At 41.5% G+C, this 14,630-nt stretch overlaps 1 protein-coding gene and 1 non-coding gene across 2 annotated transcripts in view; one reads left to right on the top strand and one right to left on the bottom strand.

Annotated features, from left to right (window-relative positions):
- SMC1B (structural maintenance of chromosomes 1B) overlaps positions 1-10,863 on the top strand; it is a 102,119-nt gene extending 91,256 nt beyond the window's left edge. The window contains exons 20-25 of the mRNA XM_004453419.3: positions 1,766-1,922; positions 2,428-2,582; positions 3,775-3,926; positions 6,480-6,549; positions 8,981-9,091; positions 10,494-10,863. Coding sequence (XP_004453476.2) covers positions 1,766-1,922; positions 2,428-2,582; positions 3,775-3,926; positions 6,480-6,549; positions 8,981-9,091; positions 10,494-10,595 — 747 coding nt within the window. The 3' untranslated portion in view covers positions 10,596-10,863. The remainder of the gene's footprint in view (positions 1-1,765; positions 1,923-2,427; positions 2,583-3,774; positions 3,927-6,479; positions 6,550-8,980; positions 9,092-10,493) is intronic.
- Positions 10,275-10,381, bottom strand: LOC111762950 (U6 spliceosomal RNA). The gene has a single exon (XR_002795942.2). It is a non-coding gene; the product is annotated as a U6 spliceosomal RNA (small nuclear RNA).
- Positions 10,864-14,630: the final 3,767 nt, after the last annotated feature.

Here is a 14,630-nt window from a genome sequence, read left to right as displayed (position 1 = left end):
TATAGGGGACTACTATATACCTTACCCCCTCTGCTACTCTCACATTTTCCCCTATTAGTGACATCTTCTTTAGTGTGGTACATTTGTTACAATGAAAAACTATTGAAGCACTGCTACTAACCATTGTCTGTAGTTTACATTAAGGTTTACACTTTGCACTGCACAATTTTATAAGTTTTGACAAAATGTGTAATGGCCTGTATCTGTCACTGAAATATTATGCAGAACAATTCCAATGCTCAAAAAATGTCCCAAGTTACACCTATTCTTCCCTCTACCTCCCCTCAGAACCTCTGGTAATCACTGTTTTTAAAACAGTGTTAGAAGTTCTTCCATTACTGGAATAATAATAATAACAACTCTACTTTGGTCCATAGTTGCATCCCCCAACCCCCCTTATGTGTGTTCATTCCTCAATCTTGAGGACCTTGAGATGGTGATGCCCATCCTGCTTCTAATTGAGAGGGGGTTTAGATCTTAAGGGGCAGATGGAAGGAAGTGTTTTGCTTCAGTTATAGATACTCTTTGCTTTTTGAGATGGGGGTTGTCCATCATCATCATCATTTTGTTAGTTGGCCTGACTGAGTCCGAAGAACCAAAGAGTAGCTGTTCAACACTGCTGAGGTTCAGGGCTCCATTTGAAGCCCAGTTAAGCGAAATGGTCCATTCTTCCCATTAATAGATCTTGGATGGATGCTGTGTGCCTTGGGGCAGCACTGGCCCTGCCTCGCAGTCAAGGAGCAGCAGGGCAGCGGCTTCCAGGCAGTCCTGCAGCCACTGAGCACTGAAGCTCGCCCCACTTCAAGCTCATATTGATTCTCTATCCACCACATCTTTTCATTTCATATGTTGTTGAATATATTTTACTAAGTTGATTGGGCTCTTAGATTGTATTTGTAGTGTCTTTTGGCAATCAGAAAGAAGCCTTTGTCTTTTCTATATTCTTCTATTTAAGTTTCTCCCTTTGCTTTTGTATTTAGAAAGCCCTTGCCAACTCACTTCAAAGTAAATAATTTAAAATGTTTGCTTCCTGTTATTTCATGTTTTTTCCCCATTTACTTGTTTAATTCATTTGAAATTTATTTTAGTATATGGTGTAAGAACCTATTTTTCAAAAGATAGCCGAGTTATCCATTTAACCCACCAAAATTTTTCAAATAATCCTCTGTTCCCAATGAATTAAAATGTCACTTTAGCATCCATTAATTAACCCACTTTGGGAAGTCAGGAAAGGTCTCCTGTAAGGACATTCCTAAAACGCTTTTTTCTTCCCTCTTCTCTCAGGTTAGTTCTGTTCCTCTTTCAGCTTAAGTGTTCCCTCCTCCAAGTGGGTTGGCCCCTCCCCTCTGTTCCATAGTACCCTGTTCTTGCCCTGTCGGAAGACTTCCCAAACTACTTTAAATGCCCACTGATATGTGACTCCCAGTCATAGGACAGAATATTTCTGTTTCTTGAGCCCTCCGGAGTCAAGATCATACACAGCAGATGACCAGTAGGTATTTTTAATGAATGAGGAAATGAAGAGGTGTATGCACTGTGGCTTTTAGCCAGATTAAGAACTAATGAAGTGCAGCATGTTCCCAGAGAGCAGCAGGTACACCAGTGCCACGGGAGAATGCAAGACTGCACCTTGGGGCTCTGTGGACTGTGAGGGAGGGAGTGAAGGGATTGCAAGGGAGGGAGTGGAGAAGAGGAGCAGGCACCTGGCCTTAGCAGTTTGGATATAAAAGGCATGTTCATCATTGCTGTTCTTGGCCACTAACAGGCTCTACAATCAGATAAAGAGGTGGAGGCCCACCTTAGGCTCCTACTGCAGGAAATAGCATCCCAAGAAGATGTTTTATTGAAGACAGCTGCTCCAAATTTAAGAGCCCTAGAGAACTTGAAGATTATCAGAGACAAGTTTCAAGAATCCACTGATGGTGAAAATGAGTTTTAATTAAGATCATATTCATGGGTGTTACGTGTTTTGATTTCTATAGCCCTTTTCCACAATTGCCCTTGGATTGCACCTTTGTCTTTATTATGTATATTTCCCTCTCTTGTCCTATACTAGTGTGTGCTTTTCATACTGAAGCACTAATTGCTTCCTTTTTGAAAAGTGTTCAGCTTTCATTTAAAAACACGTTTACTGGTTATTTTTGAATAGATAAAACTTAGATTTTTCTTAAATCAGCCTAATAGGAATATTAAATACTGTCAGAACTTGTCATTGTTATTTAGAAATTAGCCTGACTAGAAAAGGGTTCATCAATTTTAAGAGCCATTTTCTTGAAATTAGTAATAGTTGAGGCATTTTGAAGATAAATTTACTCAAGACAACCAGGCTCAAAATCTAATTTTTAAAATCTTTAATGCTTTAAAGTTTAAATAAGAGAACCCTTCAGAGGTCTCCAAAATAAAGTAAGAATATTAATTCTCTCTTAGCTTTTGAGGCCAGCAGAAAGGAAGCCAGACTGTGTAGGCAAGAATTTGAACAGGTGAAAAAAAGGAGATACGATCTTTTCAGCCAATGTTTTGAGCACGTCTCAGTCTCAATTGATCAAATCTACAAGAAGCTCTGCAGAAACAGCAGTGCCCAAGTATGTATTTTTCACTCCAAAATACTCATGGTAACTTTATGTGATTGGCAGTAGGTTTTTGTTTTTTTCTGGTGGGAGATGAATACCAACCGCCTCATAATTTGAGGGGCAGCATGGATTCCTGAAGGCTGGCTGTCCTAAAGGCCTGTGTCTGGGTCCCACTTCCTCCTCTGCTGGCTCAGATCAGCCAGCCTTAGCCCTCTCTGATCCTGCTTCTTCATCTGAAAAATGAATGAGTCAAATCATTTGGTTTTGAGTTCTCTTCAGTTTTGAAATTCTGCTGTCTGATACTAATTTGGATTTTACAGAACTTAGTGGTCTCCGTGGTAAAGTTAGGGTAATGTGGAGGATCTTGGGGATGTGGGGTATGTGGCGCTGACCAGAGTGACAGAGGAGAGGGAAAAAACTAAAGGCCGGGTCCAGACTGCTCCTCTGTATGGTGGTCTCCTCCCTGTGACAGCTCCCCCAGGCCATGAGCGATATCCAGGACAGAAAGTTATGGAAGTGAGTGGGAGATAAAGATGCAGATCAGGTCTTATTACCTGCTTTTATCTCATGTTCTTCCTTGATTACTGAGGTGATCATGGATAAGATATTTAGAATTCTACTCAAAATAACTTACTTATGGGAGCAGAGGTGGCTCAAGCCATTGGGTGCCTCCCTCCCACAAGGGCGATCCTGGGTTCAGTTCTGGCACCTTCTGAAGACAAGCACACAATGAACAGACACAGAAAGCAGACAGCAAGCACAAACAACAAGGAGGGGGTGGGAATAAATAAATAAAATCTTGGAAAAAAATAATAACTTATGTAAGACTGAGAAAAGCCCATTAACTTCATGAGGACAGAATTCATTTCTGTGTCTAAGTACCTGGCCCAGAACAGGTATTCAGTAAATGTTTGATGAATGGACCAGTGAGTAAATTGAATGTACACTGTTTTATAAGACTTGTGGATTGTGCTGCCAAGGTTTGGATGGCAGTCTGGTAGAAAGGCCTGCTTGAGTATTTTGGGACACTTTCCATCTACCCTGTCCTGTAAATTATAAATACATTATCTATAGGCAGTGGTATTTTCCCATCAAAACTGAGAAAAACCTAACTATCAGAATATTTTCAGTTAAATTCAATCACAATCTCAAATCGAAATACACTAATTGCCTCTCTGATTTTGCTAAGTAACATGTGTTTCAGGCATTTCTTAGCCCAGAGAACCCAGAAGAACCTTATTTGGAGGGAATTAGCTATAACTGTGTGGCCCCAGGCAAGCGGTTTATGCCAATGGACAACTTGTCAGGGGGAGAAAAATGTGTGGCAGCCTTGGCTCTCCTGTTTGCTGTGCACAGGTAAGGTCATGACAAGCTGCTAATTAATTCTTACATCAGGGAAGAAATCAAATGGACCTTCCTACGAAAGGTCTATTAACTACTTGTCTTTATTAATATTTTACAAATATTACAAATAATTTTGTAAATTTTTTTTATTGTCTTCAGCCAGACAACTCAGATTAAGTTTTAGGCCTGTAACAGTTTAGATAGCAAGCCTGAAAGAGTGCAGTCATTGACAGATTTTTATTCTATTTCTATTATTATCTCTAGCTACTAATATTCCAGCTTTATAGAAAAGCAAGAAGAAAATGAAATGTTTGGAATGGCCAGATGTGACATCAAGATGCCTAAAAACAACAAACCAAAACAAAAAAATCTTACATATTATTTTTCTAGCCCATATTCAAAGATTTCCTAGTTAAGAATGCTAAGCAAAGTTTTTCTTCTGAAGGAATCCTTAACTTCTTCATTTCCACTAATGTTTTTTTGTAAAATAAATAAGGAAGCAAAGCCTGAACTAAAACTAAGGCAATTAACAGCTGTCAACAGTCAAAACATTAGGTGTAGATCTAAGATGTTGACATTGCTGCCTCCTGATTTCCAAGATCAGGAAGATAAACATAAAAGAGTTCTACAGCAGTTTTTACAGGTCTCAAGAAGGAAAATAGAATACCATTAAGGCAGGAGGGCTCAGGGCAAAACAGGGCATAGGGATCTAAACACATGCCTGTGTCCAACAAATTTTAGCAGAATAAGGTGTCACCCATCCAGTTATTCAACACACTTATTAAATGTTTACTGTGTGCAGAGGCTGTTACAGACAGTAGAGATACAGCACTGGACAAAATGGACAAAAACACCTGCCTCAAAGATAATTTCTTTTAGTTAGGGAAGTTAGATAATAAGTTATATTAGTGAATGAATTTTCTAATACAGAGAATATTAGAAAATGTGCTTGTATTAGTCAGCCAAAGGGGTGCTGATGCAATATACCAGAAATCAGTTGGTTTTTATAAAGGGTGTTTATTTGGGATAGGAGCTTACAGATACCAGGCCATAAAGCATAGGTTACTACCCTCACCAAAGTCTATTTCCACATGTTGGAGCAAGATGGCTGCCGATGTCTGCCAGGGGTCAGGCTTCCTGGGTTCCTCGCTTCCCAGGGCTTGCCTCTGTCCGGGCTCAGTGTTCCTCTCTTCCGGGGCTGGCTTCTCTTTCCTCTGTGCGCTTACTTCCTGGGGCTCCAGCTCAAGAGTTGAGCATCAAACTTCAACATTAAAAAGCTCCAACTTCAACATTAAAAACTCTCTCCTTTGCCATGTCCTTTATCTATTGGCACAAGAGTTTACATGATTACTTAAATCAAGTTAAACCTCTGAATCCAATATAATCTAATATGCCCAGAGGAAAAGACCAGTTTACAAACATAATCCAATATTTCTTTTTGGAATTCATCAATAATATCAAATTGCTACAGTGCTATAGAGGCACTATATGGAGATGGAGACTGAATGGTAGGGAAGGGTTTGTAACATATTAAAAAGAGTAGTCAGGCCTATTTGGGAAGGTAACATTTGAGCAAAGATTCAGGGGACTTCGAGGAGGAAGTCATCTGGATAGCCAAAGGAAGAATGTTCTAGGCAGGCAGAACAGCAAGTGCAAAGGCCCTGAGGCAGAGAGTTAGGAAACTACTGTAGCAATCAAGGTGAAAGATGGTGATGGCTCCAACCAGGGTGATAGTAAACAGTGGAAGAGGCAGAATTTGCTGATAGATCGGGTATGGGGATAAAAAGGAAGTCTGGGATGCCTTAAAGTGTTGGAGTGGTAAGAACTGCCTTTACTTGAGCTAGAGAAGATCCCAACTAAAATGAAGTGTCTTTAAGGTAGGGAGTTGTGTCCATTTTGTTCACTACTGTATCTCCACTGTCTACGACAGCCTCTACACACAGTTAACATTGAATAAATGGGTGTTGAATAAATGGAACAGGTATGGAGGAGCCATTGAGGAGTTCAATTTGGGATGAGTTTGAGATGCTTATTAGACGTCCAAGTGGAATTGTTGAATAAGCATTTGGACGTGTGAGTCGAGTGTTCAGGAAAGAGGTCAGAACTATGGAGAAACGCTGGAAGCCATCAGTCTGAGGCTGATATTTAAAAACTTGAGACTAGATGAGACTGCCAGTGGAGCTAATGAAATGGAGGCAGGAGAGGTGGGCCCTGAGCCTGAGAGCACAGCAGTATTACAGGGTTAGAGCTGGGGAGGAAGGCACAGGAGAAGCCTGGAAGGAGCAGCAGGCCAGGCCGGAAGAAGTAGAGGGCAGCTGGTGTCCTTGAATTCAGTGAATAAAATGCTTCCCAGAGAAGTGACCAAACCCCAGATGCCACTGTCATTGCTCAGATAAGCTGAAGATGTATAACTGAGCATTGGATTTGGCAAACCAGGGTCATTGATGACTTAGACAAAAGAATCCAAAAGCGTGTGTCCTCCTTATTTTGAATATTGTTAGTCCTCTCCTTCTCTTTGGTAAAACAAACAAAGTTGAAACTTACTTGATTTTAATTCTTTTCTAGCTTTCGGCCTGCTCCATTCTTTGTTTTGGATGAAGTAGATGCAGCCCTGGATAATACTAATATTGGCAAAGTAAGTTTCTTTCTGCTTTTAATTTTCAGTAGTATTCATGGACCAAGTTACAGTCAGATGGCTAAACAGCAGGGCTGTGGGGCAAGCAATAATAACTGATGATTAAACATCAAAATACTCTTTAAATCTAAGTTAAATATCTAGAACAAGATGATTCAAAGTAGAAGTTTTCATTCAAAGATTTGGGGACCCTCAGTAAGTTGTGGGAAGTCACCTAGTGAGTCACAGGAGTATCGCTGTTCTACTATATCCACAGCCTCACTCCTCCCCAGATCCTGGCATCCCAAAGAGCTGTCCCCATGGCAGACAGGTTTATATAGTCACATCATTCAAATTACTAGTTTGATGAAGTCCAGAAATAACATCTCTAAATAAAATTCAAAAGGATTAAATTCAAAATTTGGCTCCCCCCAAATTTTATATACCAAAATTTATCCAATCAGTTACTGTATTGGGGATGAGCCTGTTTTTGGTATTTTGAGACAATGAGGGAATTAAGAAAGTGAACTCTTTAGAGTTAAGTTTGACCATCTGTACTTAAAGAATAGTGCATAGACCTACAAAGCCACCTTAAAGAGACAGGCATAGAGCCCACATCTCGGCTGTAACTAGATCAGTTCTAATAGGTGACTTGGTTGCCAAAGGACAGAGGCCAAAGGGAGGGACAGCTTGGCCTGCAGGTTTCGAATCCCCAGGGCTATCCAATTTTTGAGATGGATGAATGAGACACCCTGGTTCTGATTCTAGGCTCTTCTACCTTCCAGAAAAAGCCAGGCTCTACATTCAGGGTTACTTATAAGGAGGCTGCCATGGTTGTGCTAACATATATTTCTCATTAATAATTTGCAAATTGGCATTCTGGTTTATACCTTGGTCTTGTGGGCTTGGTTTATGAGTCCATCCCTGAGAAATGTATTCACTTTTGGGGTGCTACCCCAAGTAAGATCTGAGCCACCAAAGCTGACTTCCTGATTTCATACTCTCTCGAGTCTCACATGAAACGCATGGGAGAGTGAGGGGCTTTCAGCATCTGCAGCCTGAGCTACCTTCTAATGGCATAAAGACAGTCTTTCAGCATTTCCCAAGTTGGAGTTTTCTAACCCAAATCTCTGGAGAGCCCTACTTTTCAAACAGGTCACAGTCAGGACAGAATATCATATCAACTCTGTACCCCCAAAATTTAGAAAACAAATCCCCAGTCCCCTGAACTTAGGACAAAGGGCAGGTGAGAGCCACATTACTGCAGCCTGCCTGAGACCATAGCAGACGTCATGGTAGCTAGGGAAAGAAAACATAGAGAAATCTTGATATGTCTCTCTCAAATGCCAGCACTTTGGAGAAGTCTCCCCTGAAGAGGTTACTCTTTTGGGGGGGAATTCATCTTTGAGGACTCCCTTTGTTCTCAGCAGCAGGCACAGGTCCACATCTTCTAGCAAGGAGTGTTGGGGGCATCTCCATTGCTAGGTGTTCAGACTCCTTTCTCTTGGCGCCCATCCCATTTGTTAATTTCATGTAGTAATTTCCATTTCCCTTTGAGAGTATGTTCCTAGCACTCCACTGCTGAATTGAGAATGAGCAATTATGTAGCAGGAAAAGCTATGAAGTAACCCCCACTTACCCCTTGAACAGGTAACTCTCCAAGGAAATGCATGCTTGACAGCTGGGCAGCCTCTGTCATCTTCCTTTCCTGTCAGTGTCCCAAGACTTTTTTTCAGGCCTATACCCCATGGGCTACTATAGTTGCCTCTGGTGCCAGAGTTCCTGATGTCTGTGAATCCAGCCTCTTAGCCAAGAGCAGTTTCCTTCTTAACGTATCATTCCCCAGTTGAAGCTGCCATGCCTGCATCCAAAGCCTCTGTCCTTAGCATTTTGGATCCAGTCAGGGCCAGACACTCGGATTAAGACCCACTCCAGGCCCTCCGAGCCCTAGGGAGCTGACAACCATCTTGTTGACATTCTCCAAGTTCTGAGTAGACTTTGCTCCCTGAGACCTATTTCTACTCAGTCTAGTCTGCTCTTATTTCCATTTCCTTGGAGCAAGCTTCCTAAAGGAACCATTGAATTCCCGCTGACTAAATGACTTGATTATGGATCATGGAAACAGCTAATAAAATAAGAGTGGTAATTTTTTTTTCCCATTATAAAACTGATTACATAGTCACATGACAATATCTTAAGTTAAAGCTTTCTTTTGCAAAATATTCTTAAAGTTTTAGATTATGGGTTTAATGAGGTTTATAATTCTTTGCTTACCTCTTCTTTTAGAATCTAAGAGCTATTTTCATTTCTGCAGTTATGGTGGATTTAGTGAATCACCCAAAGGCAAGCCAGTGCCTGGTCACCTAAAATGGGCAGACTCAGAAACATGCGGGACCACTGTCTCCAGAGCTTTTCCTTGCTGGTGAAAAATGTGCTTTTCCTTTCCTCCCAGGTTTTAAGTTATATCAAAGAGCAGACACAAGAACAGTTTCAGATGATAATCATTTCCCTAAAAGAGGAGTTCTATTCCAAAGCTGATGCATTAATAGGCATCTATCCAGAGGTAAAAATAATTGAGAAGGGGAGTGGTTACTTTAAAATCATCTTCGTTTCCTGGCAGTAGAAGGTCTTTCCTTTTATGATTAGGAATTCCAAATGGAGTCTGTAGATACTGTTTGATTTTTGCAGTTGATAAATACAGGCTTAAATGATTTTCAATCAAATTACTCAGTTATTTTTCTGTGGCAACACAGTTTTAAGATATATTTTAAGTGAAAGAAGCAAATTGAAAATTGTAAAACGAATTTTGTAAAGTAATAGTACATATTAACTTACATAAACTTTTTTTTAAGATTATATTTTGTATTTATTTCTCTCCACGCCCCCCCCCCCCCCGTCCCATTGTCTGCTCTCTGTGTCCATTTGCTGTGTGTTCTTCTATGTCCACTCATATTCTTGTCAGCGACACTGGGAATCTGTGTCTCTTTTTGTTGCATCATCTTGCTGTGTCAGTTCTCTGTGTGTGTGGCATGGCCACTCCTGGACAGGCTGTGCTTTTTTCACACAGGGCGACTCTCCTAGTGGGGTGCACTCCTTGTGCGTGAGGCTCTCTTACACGGGGGACACCCCTGTGTGGCATGGCACTCCTTGCGTGTGTTAGCACTGCACGTGGACCAGCTCACCATTTGGGTCAGGAGGCCCTGGGTTTGAATCCTGGACCTCCTGTGTGGTAGGCAGATGCTCTATCAGTTGAGCCACATCTGCTTCCTTACATAAACTATTAATACTTATTTCCCATTTTAGGAATGTTTTGTCTTAAAAAACAAATACACAATGATAGAACTAAAAAGGGCCCATTTGTCTTCCAAAAGTATCAGAATTAAAAACAAAGAAATTGACTAGAAGTTCTAAATTGTATAGTAGCTTTTAGAATTTGAACATTCCTTTCTTAGGCCATTCAAAATAACTATCTGAGCTAATGGAGTAGAGCCAAGTCATTCAGTTTTTTGATAGTTATGTTACTTCTTGAGTTTTCCTTTAAGTGAAGATAAAAAATTAACTTACTTTCCTTGTGCCTACATTAAGAATAGTAGGGCTACTGCTTGGAATTAAGCTGCATAAGAAAAATAGAAATTCTCACACCAGATTTTTAAAAAACACAATTGATATAAATGTAGATAATTGACACCTCTGTAGGTGGTTATATGAAGGTTCTTTTTTTTTTATTTTATTTTATTTTATTTTTTTAAATTATGGAACGCTTCATGAATTTGCATGTCATCCTTGCGCAGGAGCCATGCTTATCCTCTCTGTATCGTTCCAATTTTAGTATATGTGCTGCCGAAGTGAGCACTGAAGGTTCTTTTTAAATAAATGCAAGCACAAATTCAGTAACGGCCCTTGGTTTATATTTACAAACTCTTCCCTAAAAAATGGAACCATTTAACTGTCTTCTCTCATTTTAGCACGATGACTACATGTTCAGCAGAGTTTTGACCTTAGATCTCTCTCAGTATCCAGACACTGAAGGCCAAGAAAGCAGCAAGAGACACCGACAGACCCACTAAGAACTCATCTGAGTGTCATTTTGAGCATGTGCCAGCTGTCAGAGCGAATAGACAGCCGTTGTTCAGTTCCTACTCGAATGTTCAAACAACTCTTGAAAATTCTTGTTAACAGCCATACAGTCTATAGCTAGTTAAGGAATGTTAAGGTCTTACTCCAGTAGGGTAAGTTTCTTAAAGATAGTGGTTATAGAGTGGTGAAGTTGAATATGGGTTTTATGGAAATTATTTCAAAAGAACTGTGGATTATTATTGAAAATATAAATAAAAAAGTAGTATTCTAACTTCAAATGTCTCCAATCTACAACTTTAGAAAAACCCCTGAAAAAATGTTTATGCTAAAATTAGATGTCTGTCCCAAAGCAGCTTTTTTTTTTTTTAGATACTGGGGACTGGGGATTGAACCCAGGACCTCTTTTGTGGAAAGCCAGCGCTCAGCCAGCACTACATCAGCTCTCCTGAGTTTGTTGTTTCATGGTTTTTTTTTTTTTTTAATGAATCTTTTTTTTTTTATAGATTTATTTATTTATTTATTTATTTAATTTCCCCCCCTCCCCTGGTTGTCTGTTCTTGGTGTCTATTTGTTGCGTCTTGTTTCTTTGCTTTTGTTTCTTTGTCCGCTTCTGTTGTTGTCAGCGGCACAGGAAGTGTGGGCGGCGCCATTCCTGGGCAGGCTGCTCTTCTTTTCACGCTGGGCGGCTTTCCTCACAGGCGCACTCCTTGCGCGTGGGGCTCCCCCACGCGGGGGACACCCTTGCGTGGCACGGCACTCCTTGCGCGCATCAGCACTGCGCATGGCCAGCTCCACACGGGTCGAGGAGGCCCGGGGTTTGAACCGCGGACCTCCCATATGGTAGACGGACGCCCTAACCACTGGGCCAAAGTCCGTTTCCCTCATTGTTTTTTTAAGGAGGCACTAACTATTTGAGTCACAGCTGCTCCCCAGTTTTTTTAATTTTAATTTGTGTTAAGGAAATACTGAAAAACAGACTTTCTGGAGTGACAGTTGACTTCTTCACTTAAGTAGTGTTATGGGTGGAAAAGTTGGCAGAGTTTTCAATAGGACTTCATTTCCATTTCAAAATGGAACAAAAAAAATTCTCTTCAGGTACTGGTGGCCTTCTAATTCATACTCCTTTGGGCCCAAGTGCTAACCAAGGAGCAGCCTCCTAAGGTAATGACATTGCTTTAGACCAGGGACTCTAACCTTTTTTATTCCAGGGACCCCTAAGCCAGTCAGGTGAAAACCACAGACCCTTTACTAAGCCCACACTATTCTGTGTATTATTATTATATTATTTTTTGGTTTACATTATGGTATATATTTTAGACTGTACAATTTTCTAAAATTTCAGTTACATTATGGTTTATATTTTAAAAATATTTTTATTGTTTTTTTGAAGATACCTAGATCACAAAAAATGTTAAATTAAAAAATATGAAGTTCCCATATACCCCACACCCCATCTCCCCACTCCTCCCACATCAAAAACTTTCTTCATCATTGTGACACATTCACTGTATTTGGTGAATACATTTTGTAGCACTGCTGTACTGCATGGATTATACTTTACATTGTAGTATACATTCTCCCCCATTACTTTCAGTGGGTTATGGCAGGATATATAATGTCCAGCATCTGTCCTTGTAATATCATTTAGGACAACTCTAAGTCCCGAAAATGCCCCCACACTGCATCTTTTCTTCCCTCTGCCTGCCCTCAGCAACTACCGTGGCCACTTTCTCCACATCAGTGCTATAGTTTCTTCCATTACTAGTCACAATAGTTCTATAGTAGAATACCAGTAAGTCTACTCTAATCCATATTTTATTCCTCCATCCCGTGGACCCTGGGATGGTGATGTCCACTCCACCTCTAAATCGAGAGGGGGTTTAGATCCCACGTGGTTGATGGATGCGATTCTCCTGCTTGGAGTTGTAGGCACTCTCGGTTCCCTGGTGTGGTGGTTGACTATCTTCACCTCCTTGTTAGCTGACCTGGGTAAGTCCAATGAACCACAGAGTAGGAGATTTAAGTCTCCTGAATATACACTAACCCCAGTGCCAACCACAGGTTCAGTAAAAGTGACAGAAGAGGCATGTGTAGAAAGGCCACATCTGAGTCCAACTCCATCAAACTCAGGAACAAAAATTACAAAGTAGGGCCCACTGACAAGGCACTGAACTCCAGAGCCATCTGCCATGACCGTAGAACTTGTGTGCCTCTGTAGCCCTCAGGAGCACCAATACTTGGGGTTGCATCTACTTTGGCTGTCTCTGGGATCCTCCTGAGGCATGTGTAAGCGTGACCCCTCTCATGGCCTCCTGACTCTTTTTTGAAGACTCTTAGCCTTATAAACTCATTTGTCTTTACCATTTCCCCCTTTTATGCACAATCTTTTTCTAATTTAATCACCAGTTAGTGATTGGTAGTAATTCCTCAGTGCCAGGGAGGCTCATCCCTGTGAGTCATGTCCCATGCTGGAGGGAAAGTAATCCATTTATATGCTGAGTTTGGCTTAGAAAGTGATCACATTTGAGCAAGATGGAGGCTCTCAGGAGGTAACTCTTACGTACACTGCAGCTCTTGGCCTAGTTGAAATTTCAGACACACATGCTCATAAGCATAGTCATCAGTATCAAGGGCTCATCACTGGACCATCCTTCACAGGTCTTTGCCCTTGCACTTGGGGGATTGTTGCTGTTCCATTGGGGAATGTGATGGAGCTCCCCTGGCTAGGAACTCAGCACTCCCTCAGTTGTCATTTGTAACTGTAATAACAACTATGACAATTTCCAATATCTGAACATTTTTTAAATTCATTTTTTTAATATTACATTCAAAAAATATGAGGTCCCTATATACTCCCCACCCCCATCACCCCACTGCTCGCCCCATAGCAACATTCTCCATCATCAAGACACATCCATTGCATTTGGTGAATACATCTCTGAGCATCGCTGCACCTCATGGTCAACGGTCCACATCATAGCCCACAGTCTCCCACATTCCATCCAGTGGGCCATGGGAGGACTTACAATGTCCAGTTATTGTCCCTGCAGCACCACCCAGGACAACTCCAAGTCCCGAAAACGCCTCCACATCTCATCTCTTCCTCCCATTCCCCACACCCAGCAGCCACCGTGGCCACTTTCTCCACACCAATGGCACATTTTCTTCCATTACTAATCACAATAGTTCATGAATAGAATATCAGTAAGTCCACTCTAATCCATATTCTATTCCTCCATCCTGTGGACCTTGGATTGGTTGTGTCCACTCCACATCTATGTCAAGAGGGGGCTTAGGCGATGGGGTTAACTACCAGGGCAGATGGCCCCTCTTTGGAAATGGTGTTTATGTGTGATGAATCTGGACTCAGATGGGATCTCCCTTCATAAGACTTTCATGCTAATGTGCTGGAGGTGCAGTTAATGTTGGGGTTTAAGATATATTTAGGGGATTTGAATCTCTGGACTGACAACGTGATAGCCAGATCCTGAGCCTCAACAGACTCCAGCACCTACAATCTGATTTATTGGACTTACCACACTCAGCTAAGATGGAGGTGAAGAAGGACAACCACCACACCATGGAGCCTAGAGTGATTACAACTGAAAATGGGAGGATTGCATCCAGCATCCAGGTGGAATCTGAGCCTCCTCTTGACATAAAGGTGCAATGGACACAACCAATCCAGTGTCCACATAGAAGAGGTGGCATTGGATTGGGAAAAGTGGACATAATGGACAAAGGGTATGGGGAAAGGCAGGAAGAGATGAGAGGTGGAGGCGTCTTCGGGACATGGAGCTGCCCTGGATGGTGCTTCAGAGGTAATCACCGGACATTGTAAATCCTCACAGGGCCTACATGATGGAATAGAGGAGAGTATGGGCCATGATGTGAACCAATGTATATGAGGTGCAGAGGTGCCCAAAGATGTACTTACCAAATCCAATGGATGTGTCATGATGATGGGAACGAGTGTTGTTGGGGGGGCGGAGAGGGGGGGTGGGGGGGTGGGGTTGAATGGGACC

This window comes from Dasypus novemcinctus, chromosome 12, assembly GCF_030445035.2.
Source record: "Dasypus novemcinctus isolate mDasNov1 chromosome 12, mDasNov1.1.hap2, whole genome shotgun sequence".
NCBI classification, from domain to species: Eukaryota; Metazoa; Chordata; class Mammalia; order Cingulata; family Dasypodidae; genus Dasypus; species Dasypus novemcinctus.
This window is presented reverse-complemented; position numbering and strand designations above follow the sequence as displayed.